The following is a 12,294-nucleotide window of genomic DNA, read 5'->3' as shown; positions in this document are numbered from 1 at the left end:
ACCACTGTGCCCTTTTCACTTGGCCAAATGCACATTTATTCCACAATGACACCAGAGGCCAAATTCAGCCCTAATGTGAGTGGGTGCGAGTCCCGTTGACCTCAGCTGAAACAGCACATTTGTACCCCTGGGCTGAATTTGTTACCATCTACATTTGTATTTTCTGCAGCAAATGCTTTTGAGGACTAGACTAAAAATGGTCTTGCAACAGCTACTTAGACCTCAAAGACAGATTTCAGACACTGTATGGTAAACTCTACATTATAAATAAAAAGAACAGAGGAAAAGACACTACTTGTGTGGCCTATAATGAGTGTACTTCACTAACCAAAAGAAAAAGGAAAACAGTGGCAGTAGCTACAGGAGGACTCTGCAACACTGATGGAGACACAGCACTGCTGGCTCAGTAGGTGGGAGGCTGCTGGCAGGAATCCTGTGTGCCGTTTTTGTCTAATCACTCACCCCAAATTGTCCTTTCCACAAAAGTTTATCAAGAACATTTGTCGTAATGGATTTCTAAGCAGATGTTGGAGATTGTTCACAGAAGATGAGCCTAAAATTCATTCTGAAAATGAATTATAAGAAGATTATAAGAATGGCATTCATCTTTTTAAGGAACTGTATGAGTCTGCTCACATGTTCTCAGGCTAAATATAGAAAATTAAAACAAACAGCTTGTTAACTCACTAAAAGCTAGGAATTATTCATAGAAATCACTTGAGGAATAGTTTCAAGAGTAATTTGGGAAAACAATCAAGTCTCCCAAATGATCTTGCAAATAGAATGACGATAAATTCATACGGTAAGATTAATTATTTTTGTGAATTATATTCTCAGCTGTGGAACTTAATTTCCAAAAACAGGTCCAAGTAGTAGCTAGTATCTCTCTGGATTAAATGCTAAAACCCGATCTTTATGGTTACTAATTATTTCTTGACAGTTTGAGACACATTTTAGAATAATTTTCTTTAAAATTACAGCTTCTTTAAATGTGAATTTTCTGATGAAATATCTTTCTGTATTTCTCCCTCTATTCCAAGACTCTAAGTAGGGTTAATAAATTTGAAAAACAGAAAGATAAGCATATACTTCTTCTGATTTCATGGGGATTTTAGAGCAAGTGAGGTTTTTGTCCTTTTTCTTTTAAGTATCTTGCACATAGATACAGGCTAAGAATGGTTGAAATGGAAGATTTCTCAAAGTATCAGAGAGTACATGAGATATTTATAAGACAGGAGTCTATCAGCTTTGCTTTTGGCCTGTGTGGCATCTATCTGTTTACTACAGATTTCTTCAAGCTTAAATTAAGACAGCTGAGCTCCTCTCCTCTCCATGTCCTCTGTCCTTCAGATATTGATGTCAGAGCCTGGGAAACTGTTACAGAAAGTAAAAGTTTGGCTCCAGGAGTACTGGAATGTTACTGATCTCATAGCTATCCTCCTGTTCTCCGTCGGGATGGTGCTCCGTCTGCAAGATCTGCCACTCCGGAGCGATGGCCGAGTGATATACTGTGTTAACATCATTTACTGGTATATACGGTTATTAGACATCTTCGGAGTAAACAAGTATTTGGGACCATATGTTATGATGATTGGGAAAATGGTAAGAGAAGTTGGTGTACTCCTTCTATGTTTTACCAGCATGTTCTTGACTCAGTGTCTTTGGCCAATGATGTCACTGCAGATTTATCTGTATTTTTTTTACACATTAGCATTTTCATGTAAGCTAGAAATCAGTACCTTATTGAATCAAAACCTCAGCACAGACCCCCAGAATTGAGGATTAGACTGTCCCTGTTCTGTTAGATGATGTATTGCTTGTCTCTCTCTCAGATCTCTCTTCAACAGCAAAGCCATCCATCCTACACCTCTGTGCCTCACTTGCAGAAAATACAAAAGATGCTAATTCTCAGCTAGTTGTAAAGGAGGGTGGTTTGTTAAGGTAAAAAAAAGGTGTTTGGTACCTTGAGACTCTCAAAGAAAGTGTGTTGTAATTGGCATGGTATGTTCAAAACTATAATGGTTATGATTAAGACTGTGACCTTTCTATAGGTTGCTCCGTATCCATATGTTCTTCTATCTTTCCTGTTCAGGTGTGTCCTTGTGAGATGAGAAAACCATATGCATAACTGCAGCCTCTGTCCCCTGGCCACATCACATGTACACAAGATGGCAGGTGTATGAATAGTTTATGTAGTAGTAAATGCATACAGGAGGAACCGAGAGATATTTTCTGCCAGATGTATAACTTTTTGACTTTTTGGCTTTTTCTTTTTATATTTCAGTAGAAATGTTGCATTAAAGCACCATTGTGCTCGTATGAGTTAAAGAAAATGTCTGACTTTACAGATGCACATCCCTGATATTTGAGTACCTGCACATGTGGCTAATATACATGATCATGTTTTATATGCAGTTATCCAGCCTTTGTTGTGTAAATCACAACTGTTTCATGCATTCTGGGGTTTAAGATTTATTTTTAAAAAATAGAATAAAAACCCCTTGAAGCTGGCATTCAGTAAAAAAAGTAAACTGAATATTAACTTTTCTAAATACAAATATTACTGCTGTCTGATTGCTATGTGGACAATAACCAGTAAGTCCAAATAGGCTGTCTGTGGTGTTTGCCTTACCATGGTCCTTAAAGAAAAGACCCAGCCACCCTCCTTCCTCACCATCATAGGAAAAGGGGACATACAGGAATGCATGGACTACAGCCCTCCTTGATATTACATTAGTCACAACAAGCTCAGTGATTCTAAGTACATATGAAACTGAAATGCAATATAAATGTCCATTTAGGCTCCCTACCCAACAGGTGACTAGAGAACCATTGTCTTATCCCTTCAATTTACCAGCTTTCAACTCCAAACCCACAGTGGTGGGTTTGACAAAGAAAGGAGAGCTTAGTGAAACAAAAAAGAGATAAAGGGAAAACACAAAAGAAGGTGGTTGTTGAATCATTATGTCCTGCAAACAGGATTTTGAAGTGTGCTACCTTCCTTCAAGGAAGCCAACAGGATGTTGGTGGGAGGGATTTTGCAGAGCTCCAGAGTGTGAAAACACCCTACAGTTCTTGCTGGAGGTTACTGCAAAAGGACAGCAGGACAAGAGAAAGGACCAAAGACCAAAGGGAAACCACTGGACTATCATCTGTTTCTTTCCTGTCCCTCCTGGACTATGTCCCTCCATCAGGGGATCTGGTGGTCACTGGGGCTTACACAATACACAGTGTATAAAGCTCCTAAAAAACAACTACCCTCCTACTCTGTTGTATTTTTCACAGGTGCCATGCACAAAAAGTTTCAGAGCTGTGGTGCTAGCAAAGGCAGTCTGAAAACCAGTTCAATAATAAACATATTGGCCATGAATAACAAACTTCTGGTAGTCAGTGTTATGGATGGCTGATAGGAGCCCAGCTTCATCAATAGTATAAACAGTGGCTTATCTTTTTCCAGGGGGAAACACAGAAAGGAAGTGGTTGAAATCAGCAAAATAATATAATTTCCATTCCTTTGTCATCCTCACATGTATACAACAAATCAAGCCTCACTCCACTTTCTGTGGAAAACAAATGCAGGAAAATCACTAGCCTCTGTAGGCTCAGCACCCACTCAGAGCGTGTTGAATTTAGCTACCAGAGTACTGTGAAGGTGTAGGCACTGTTAAAGGAGGCAAGTTCTTTTATTTTGTGCCTTCCTGTTATTTGATTTTCATACCTCATCCAACTTCCCATGCACTCAGCAACTCTGACACATCCACTTTGCCCACACATGCAATGCCCAACTGGTTTGAGTTACACAAATTTGCCTCTCGCATCTATTTTCTGGCCAACTTATTCCCCTGTGTAATGGGCAGCCCATTTATATCATGCACAGACTTCCCTGGGAGTTGCACCTGCTTGCTGCAGGCTGCAATGGGCTCCCTTGTGTATTTTTGTTTAAATCACATGTCCATTTACCTCCTTGGGTTCTGTCTTTTTCATTTCATGGTCTTGCAAGTACCATTCAGTACTATGGAGAATATCAAGCTGCTCATACATATTTCTACAGAGTAAGCCCATCACAGCTACTGAGTTCCTGAACATACCACATTTAATGCCTGAGCTTTTATCCTGAGCTGCTATTGTAAGTTTTAGACTCAGGAGGAAAAAGATGACTCTTTCCATCTTTCCAATGTTAAGGAACTTTCTCTTCACCTGCCTCTACACTGTATCCAACAAAATAGCTGTAATAGATTTTACCTCTGGGCACTGTGAGCAAATATGCAAGTGAAATTAAGCAAGGGGCAGGAATGGGCTTGAGCACTTTAAAAGCAATGGGCTAAAGCAAAGGTGAAGATAGGAGGAGAAAGCTGAATGGCCAAGTTTATTATTATCGACTAATTTCAGTAACAGAATATGCTTATTATAATGTGCTCTTCTGATCTCTGCACAGTGATAGATTTACTCCCCTTTTATTTGGGAATGAAATGAAATCACTGTGTCACGTCAAGAGAGTCAGAGATATCAGTTGCCTTACTGTGTGGGAATGTCTACATTTTCTTAGCTTCTCTGCAACTAAAAAAGGGGAAATGGAGCCAGCTTGTTCATAAAACTGCACCAAGAGTTCCTCGTTCTGTCACTTTTTAAAATAGGTGACTAATGAGTTCTTCAGAATGATTGAAATAGCCATTGCCTTGTTAAAACAGCAATTGTAATTTGACCCTACAGGCCCTGATACAATGCCTATTAAAGTCAGTGGAAACTCGCCCATCTATTTTACTGGATTTCAGACAAGCTTCTGAGGTTTTAGAAAGATACCCAACTGAAGGATGAAAAAGCTAATATGCAGCTTGAATAGAGAATAGCACAGAAAATTTTATTTCTTGCAATATGAGGTCAAATCTGTGTGATTCCTGATCAAAAACACTGGAAGCATTTAAGAAATTGTCTGAAATTGCCACCAAATACTCATTATGTTTATTTGCTTGCATGACATTTTAAAATAGGTATTATATTACATGATATCATGTTATATATTTCTACTTGAAACAAAGTTTCATCAGAGAAGAAAGGAGGAACCAGGTTTCACCTCCAAATTCCTTCCCTAAAAGCAGTAAGAACTAAATGTAATTATGCAGCTTTCCCATTTCAGGATGCTCTCTGAGGTACAATGATCTGGATTTCCTCCTCAATCAGGTTCGCTTGAGAGATTAATGCTCTGAATAACATAGGAATGTTGGTGATTTACATGTTTGTTTTTTAATTCTTTCAGGCTTTCATTTTCCTCTCTCATGTCCACAGGTTTTTTTTCTTTCTTTCCTGCATTTTTTATGGACCTCAAGACTTTTGTTTTCTCCTGCTTATTTTCACTCATCCCCAGTTCCTTCTTTCCAGCTCCTTGAGTCTCTCATACCACAGCCCTGCCCTACAGGTGTCTTTCTCCTACAGCCTCTCTCTCAGTAAATATGAAAATATCCTTTTCTGTTTGCTCCGATGTATCCCTCTCTTTTCTCTGTTAGATACTTTCCCAGTGTTACTTTGACCTCAGGTCTCTCTCCTTGTGCTTCAAAACTGAAGAACCCCCGCAGCAGTGCCAGATCCATCTGCTGCAAATGAGTCCCCTCTTCCACCAGCTCTTGTCGTGAGCAACACTGCTCTCGAGCTGCCACAGGTCCCCCACGGAGCGATAAGGCCACCAGTTGAGGTGCAGGTTGGTTGCACACCTGCCTCGCAGGGAAGGCAGAATGCAGGTGAGCCAGAAAATGCAGAGACTGAAGAGATTAAAACTCAGGCGGTTTAGAGGAGTTTGGGGTTGAGCTTTGGCCAGAGACAAAAGTTACATCCAAAGTTGTGAAAAACAGCTCTGTCATAACAAGCCTTATAACTAAGGACCTATAAGTAAGCCTGTAACTAAAGGTTTTAAAAGGATCTTACCAGGGACCTTACAGGAGTCTCATTTTTTTCACATCCATTTTGATTTATAAAGCACCTCTGCTGTACCTGCTTGATGCCCATTGCTCTGCTCTCTGGAAGGTCTTTTCTAGCACAGCTCCTCTTCTAATCTTCAGCCTTTATTCAGCACCTCCTAAGACTGCTGTCCCACTTTCTCCAGGAACATTTTGGACGGGTAGGCACTGTTTGCAAGCACTAATTAAACTTGTGCATATGCTAATGAGGCCTTCAAAAATGGAGAAGTATAGAGTTGAGTATCTGTGTTATCTGCATTTCTTTTTTTTAAATATGGCCTTTGTCAGACTCCCCCACCAAGCTGATTTCTAGTCCAGCCAGTATCACAGCTTTCCCTTCTCACTGGTTACCGCCACGGTGTTCCTTATGTTGCAGTAACAGGCTGTTCTGCCACCCGTTGCTCCTTATGTTAGATGCAGCTTCCTTACTTTGCTCCAAGACAATGACTACCAGTGAATAAAATAATCTATGTCAGCCCTTTTGTTTTGGTACAGTTGCCACTATGTGCTTATAAACAATACATCATCTTGTGACCCTTGCCCAGACCAGGCTGCTGATTCCAGTGAACCTATATTCTTGTTGAGGCAACCGGTATGACCAGACCATATCTTGTACTTTCAAGCCTATTCATAGCAATTAAATTGTTCTTAAAAGCAACACTGGGTAAAACCAAGGACACAATAATACCGCTTCACTTATTTGAAAATGAAATTTGTTATGCGTAAAACTGAGAATACCTTTTCAAAATTTGTTTTTGAAAATTCTGTTTCTAAGATTTATAAATTTTTTTTGCAGCATATAATAATAGGAATATGGACAAATATGTTCTTCTAATTCTTGTCCCTTCTCTCTCTTTCTCTCTCTTTTCCTGTCATTACATTCAGATGATAGACATGATGTACTTTGTCATCATCATGTTGGTGGTTCTGATGAGCTTTGGTGTCGCAAGACAGGCTATTCTCTTCCCCAATGAGGAGCCTTCATGGAAGCTGGCGAAAAACATTTTTTACATGCCTTATTGGATGATCTATGGGGAAGTGTTTGCAGACCAGATAGACCGTAAGCAAGTTTATGATTCTCATACTCCAAAGTCAGGTATCCAACTTTGATCAGATGATGTCCTTTTAGATCATGTGTGTGTGCTCAATAAATGGCTCAGGATAGAGGAACTCCTTCATCACAGAGAATGGTCACAAAAATATTTTTTCAGCTAATATTGGGGTGTCAGTTTCAGAACATGCTTCTGGCATCACTTTGCAATTATTTAACCAGAAATCTGTCATGCTAAATTATCTTGCATATGAAGAACATTTTAAATGGTTCCTTTCTACCAGTTGGGTGACAAGGATACCCTCCCAGATATCCACGATGAGTTTGTTGGTATACCTGGGACATAAAAAGTCACTTCTTTTTCTCTCATCCATTGGTTTGATTTTAGACCTAAATACTTTTTACCTAACTTCATACTGAGCATCAAGTCTAATAATACTGGGTTAGACCTTCAGCTCCTGCACTTCATGAGGATCTAATCCAATGTGTTTTATTTTCTCTGTTACCTACTCACTGCCACTACATTTACGCTAAACCATGTGATGCAATTCTTTGGGGACAATAGATCCATTATTAGCATTTTGCTTTGTTTATTTATTGGAAGGCAAGACTGTGCTCACATCAGTGGAAACAGAACAAAAGCCAGTATTTCATATACTATCTCCTCAGGATTCATTTGGCTGGTGATCAGGAAAATGTCAGTTATCTATTTAAATTAAACCTCCCGGTGCCACCCAGTGCATTACGCCAAAGGAGAGAGGTGATCATGAGAAATGATGCAGTAGATGAACAAACTAAGAATCACAAACAATGTATCTTTAGCAAACACTGACATGCAACTGATGTTCATCATTCTTACTTAAATATGCGTAAGCCTTGGCAGCATTTAGAAGTGAGTAACTTTTCCAGTGGCAGATGGCATGCATTAAAGCTCTATTTAGGATATTCCTTTTTATCCTATGTATCACCTTAGGAAAGGGCAGTGTTTTCATAATTTATCTTCTGCTTGTTCAGTATTGACCAAGTTTGAATGGAAAAAAGGTGTTCATTTTTCCTGAGCTGGTTAAGGTAATAAATGTATCTATATCACCAATGATCCTCCCAACTTAACGGAGTTTCAGATGGACAGAGGTATACATATCACATGGCAGATATTTCAGCAGTTCCATGTTCATTTCTTCTTCCTGGTTAGCACAGAATCATTACTGTGGATACAGATGAAACCTCTTTTTTATGTTTACTTCCCCACTTTGTTTTCAGAAGCAGCGTGGCATGCAAGGAAGTAAACAAATACCTAAAATCACAAAGCTTCTCACTGAGTTTAGCTTTTTACCTGATTCCCTCATTTTTATCCTTTTTCCTTTTCTTTTCTTTTTAAAAATTCATTTCATTCCAAAGGCATAATAGCTGGGGGTATAAAACTTCATCTTGCTCCAAAAGCGTAATAGAGGGATAAAGGTTTATCCCATTAGACTATGACTTCTTTCCACAAACAGAATTCTGTCTGTCCCTCTACAAGTGGCCATTTATTGATATTGTACTAAGTAACTACCATAGTGCAACAAACATGGTAATTGGCTGAATAAAAAGTTCTTGGTATTTTTTTTTAATGAAGTGCTGATTATAGTTTAGAACCCCAAAATCTGAGAAACTAAAGTGTGTTTGAATGAAGCATGGTTTTTAAGTATGAAAAGAGGGTGGCAGGCTCCATACCCTTGCATGAGGATTTAGGGATAGTCTTGTGTGTTATTCAGATGCCCAACATTTAAACCTTGCAAAAAGATGCAGAGTAATTACTTCTGAGGCTTAGGGAAAGCAAAATTCCTGATGGTTTCAACTCCAGCTATAAGTATAGACATGTTGTTGTTCTGTCTGTGCCAAGGAAACTAGGAGTTGCAGCAAAAGCGGTGATGCCAAAATGAAAAGCAGCACCTAGTTCCCCCTTCCTGAGAGACAGATGATGCAGGGAATTAGAATCTGCCACTCTTTCAGCAAAAAATATGTGCAATGTCATGTCTGTCTGAGGCTAGGTTGTCTCAAATATGTTACCTCTGGAATAGACTGGGAGCATGAGCAAATGGTGGTGATGTAGTTATACAATCAAAATGACCTGACTGGCACCCAAAAGGTTTTACTAGTATACTTACATTTTTTTACTATTTGGAAATCTGTTGTTATATATATTTTCCTAGTTGTTCTAAGCTAAATCAGCCACTATATTCATGTTAGAGTACTACAGTGTTTGTACTTTCTCAAATAAGATAAACATGTTCTAAAATTGTTATGCTACATCTAAACTACAATTGAACTTTATAGTTTGGAGCAGATATTGTTATTACTATTATATTAGCAAACCAGAAGGGTTTGTGGTATATTTTGGTGTTTAATATTGCTACATTATTTGCAAGTTTGGGATTCAGCAAAAGTGCTGATCTTGGAAGCGCACATACATTTGAGCCACACTCCTGGAGATTATCCTAGTGCCTGAGAAATGTACAAAAAAAGTATGCTACTCTAAAATTTCTAACTTATTTTTCTTTATTTTCATTTTCTGTTGATTTGTGAAGCATGCCGTTAAGGCTGACCAGGTACAATGTCTGGATCCATCTCATCAGCTGGCAGCCTGTCCATCCAGTGGTTCTACTCTGATTTCTGTCTCAACACACTGCATTGTTAAAACATTAGCTAAATGCCTCGCTCTAAAATAATGCATGTCATATACCTTTACATTTTTTACCCATAATTTCTGTATTCATTTCAGTTTTTAAATATATATGTTAATTGGAGTGTGCATTAGTGTCCTGTTGGCATGTGATCTCATCTTTAACTCAAAAGTGGGGAGAGAATTATATCCTCACTTCTGGGAGTATGAACACACTATTCACTGGTGTCATTTATTATCAGTGATGTACCTAAATACTACATTCCTAAAAATTCCTGACTATCAACCAATTGTAAAGGGGAAAAAAAAAAAGCAGAGTAAATCTTTTAGAACTGTGTTCAAATTTTCAGGTAAATTCAACAAAAAGAGCAAAACCAGTCTGAAAGTAGTTCCTCTCAGACTGACAGCTCATCACAGCCACGTTAGCTGGGGGAGGAAGGGGGATCCGGGTCAGAGAACCGGTGATGATATATGCAACTGTCTCACTTTTAGGTTGCCTTTCCTAATCCAGCTGAGCCTTGTGCTGCCCGATGGGATCCACGGGGCAGCAGCCAGCCGCTTAGCTGCTTTAGTGAATGCCTGTCCGGAAGGAAATCCACAAATGCTGTAAAATCTCTCCCTCAGTTCACCTCACTTACTTTGGCACTGCTGCTGGCGGTTTTAGCCAAAAAATTCACAACACGGTTGTCACATGCAAAGAACTTTGTTTTCACCTTACCAAGCTATCTGCCCCCCCCGAATGCTATGGATACAGAAGTATATAAGAAATACTGAAGAGGAAAGGATTATTCAGGGAGTGAGTTTGCTTGGTAAAAAATGTAGATAGGTTACATAAATGGCAACTTGAGAAATGGCAGTCACCTACAGAAAATCAGCAACAGACCTCATATTTTCCTATAGTCAGAAGGCAAAGCAACCGAGAGTGCTGTTAGCCGACATGGGTTTGGGTTTTTTGGTTTGGGCTGTTTTTCAGATTTGCCTGGTGTCTCACATGTCAGATTTGCATCTGGATTTTCTTTCCAGCTGACAGTATTTCAAGTGCCATCTGGAATCTGAAGATCAGTCTGAGTTGTGTTTGTTCCCTGTGCCTACTCCCTTATTGGAAAAACCTACATAGTTTAAGAGAAAAAGATGGGGCCTCCTTCTCTTTCACTTGTGTTGGAGGAATGCCAAGTAACCAGAATGCAGTTGTTTCAGAAGATGAGAGACGATTATACACAGGCTTTAACTATCCAATGAACTTAAGAGGAAAGTATAATTACTACACAAGACTTTTTAAAAATTCTTTAAATTTCTTAGTCTGCTAGATTTATTTATTTTTTAAAGTTCTTGAAGCTTTCTTAGTATAAAGGAAAATTTTATACTAAATTCTATACGATCTTAGAGGTTTCATGGTTTTCATGTCTCCATAGGAGCTTCCTGTAAGGGCTGTCATTTGCATGGATCATTCTGGAATTAGAACAAACAGAGCAGGTTTGCACAAAACAGAATAAATCATACCTGTGCTTCCCCCCCCCCCCCCCCCCCCCCCGCCCCCATCTGTATTGCAGCTCTGCAGCACAGGCAATATTTTTAGCATTGTTAGACAAAGGCAGAGGATAGAATTTGTGCACAGCCTATACACCATTTTGAAAGTCTCTCTGGCCTGAGTTGCAGTCATATTCCCCTTCATAGCACTCGTCTGAGGTTATATTTTGAGCTCCATTTGGTTGGACATTTTTAATGTGGGGGGGAGGAGGAGGGAGAAAGCACTGGAGAGAACAAGAAAAATACAAGGATTTACTATAAATTATGATTAAAATACCAGCAGATTGGAGAGACATTTCAAAGTCATTTTTAATGTGGCTGAGGGCAAGAAGCAACATGTAAGGTCACGCTGTAGTTAAAGAAACTTTTTTGAAGTAATGAGACACTGTTCAATTCCCTGGATGTTTCTACTGATGAACAGAGCAATGGTGTGAGATTCAGAGTTCCCAGAGTTCAGTATTTTCTCTGTCAGTGAAGAAGTGGACAGCCCTAGGCAGCTTGCTTAGCCTTTTTTCAATATTTACAAGCCTGGCAAGCTGGTAAGGTTGCTTAGACATTTGATTTAAAAATTACAAAGTGCTTTCACATCCTTTGCGTTTACTGCAGATCAAAATTGGAAGGTGCCTAGATACTCATAAACAGAGTGATGAAAGTGCATTTAAAATGTCCACATTTAAATAAAAAAAAAAGATGGGTTGGTTTGTTAGTTAATACACACTTATTGGTTTCCTTATTCTTTAGAATTGTGATCATATGAACCCATTCCGCAGTTTCTTGTGATTTCAAACAAATCATCTTGTATTGTAAAAGTGGTATCCATTTTTACATGAGAAGTTTTCATCAAAGGCAAAAAGCTATTTGGTAACAAAGCTGTTCAATTATGCACTTTCCTCTCTCCGTTATTTCCTACAACTACTTTGGAAGGATGCAGCTGGGGGAAAAGTCATGATGCAGAAATTTGCAAGCGTTGTTTCCCAAGCCCTCCACCCAATACACAGTAAAAATGAGCAGTGCCCATGTCATGACAGTAATTACAGCAGGGAAACAAATTCTTCCCGAGCTCTGCCACCGCTTTAGGCCTGAAACACACAGAGGCGTGGGTTACT

At 39.1% G+C, this 12,294-nt stretch overlaps 1 protein-coding gene across 1 annotated transcript in view; it reads left to right on the top strand.

Moving 5' to 3' along the window:
• TRPM3 (transient receptor potential cation channel subfamily M member 3) overlaps positions 1–12,294 on the top strand; it is a 146,311-nt gene that overhangs the window by 117,934 nt on the left and 16,083 nt on the right. The window contains exons 18-19 of the mRNA XM_050913591.1: positions 1,351–1,602; positions 6,834–7,008. Coding sequence (XP_050769548.1) covers positions 1,351–1,602; positions 6,834–7,008 — 427 coding nt within the window. The remainder of the gene's footprint in view (positions 1–1,350; positions 1,603–6,833; positions 7,009–12,294) is intronic.

This window comes from Gymnogyps californianus, chromosome Z (genome assembly GCF_018139145.2).
Source record: "Gymnogyps californianus isolate 813 chromosome Z, ASM1813914v2, whole genome shotgun sequence".
NCBI classification, from domain to species: Eukaryota; Metazoa; Chordata; class Aves; order Accipitriformes; family Cathartidae; genus Gymnogyps; species Gymnogyps californianus.
The sequence above is the reverse complement of the archived record's forward strand: the minus strand, read 5'-3'. Positions and strand labels throughout refer to the sequence as shown.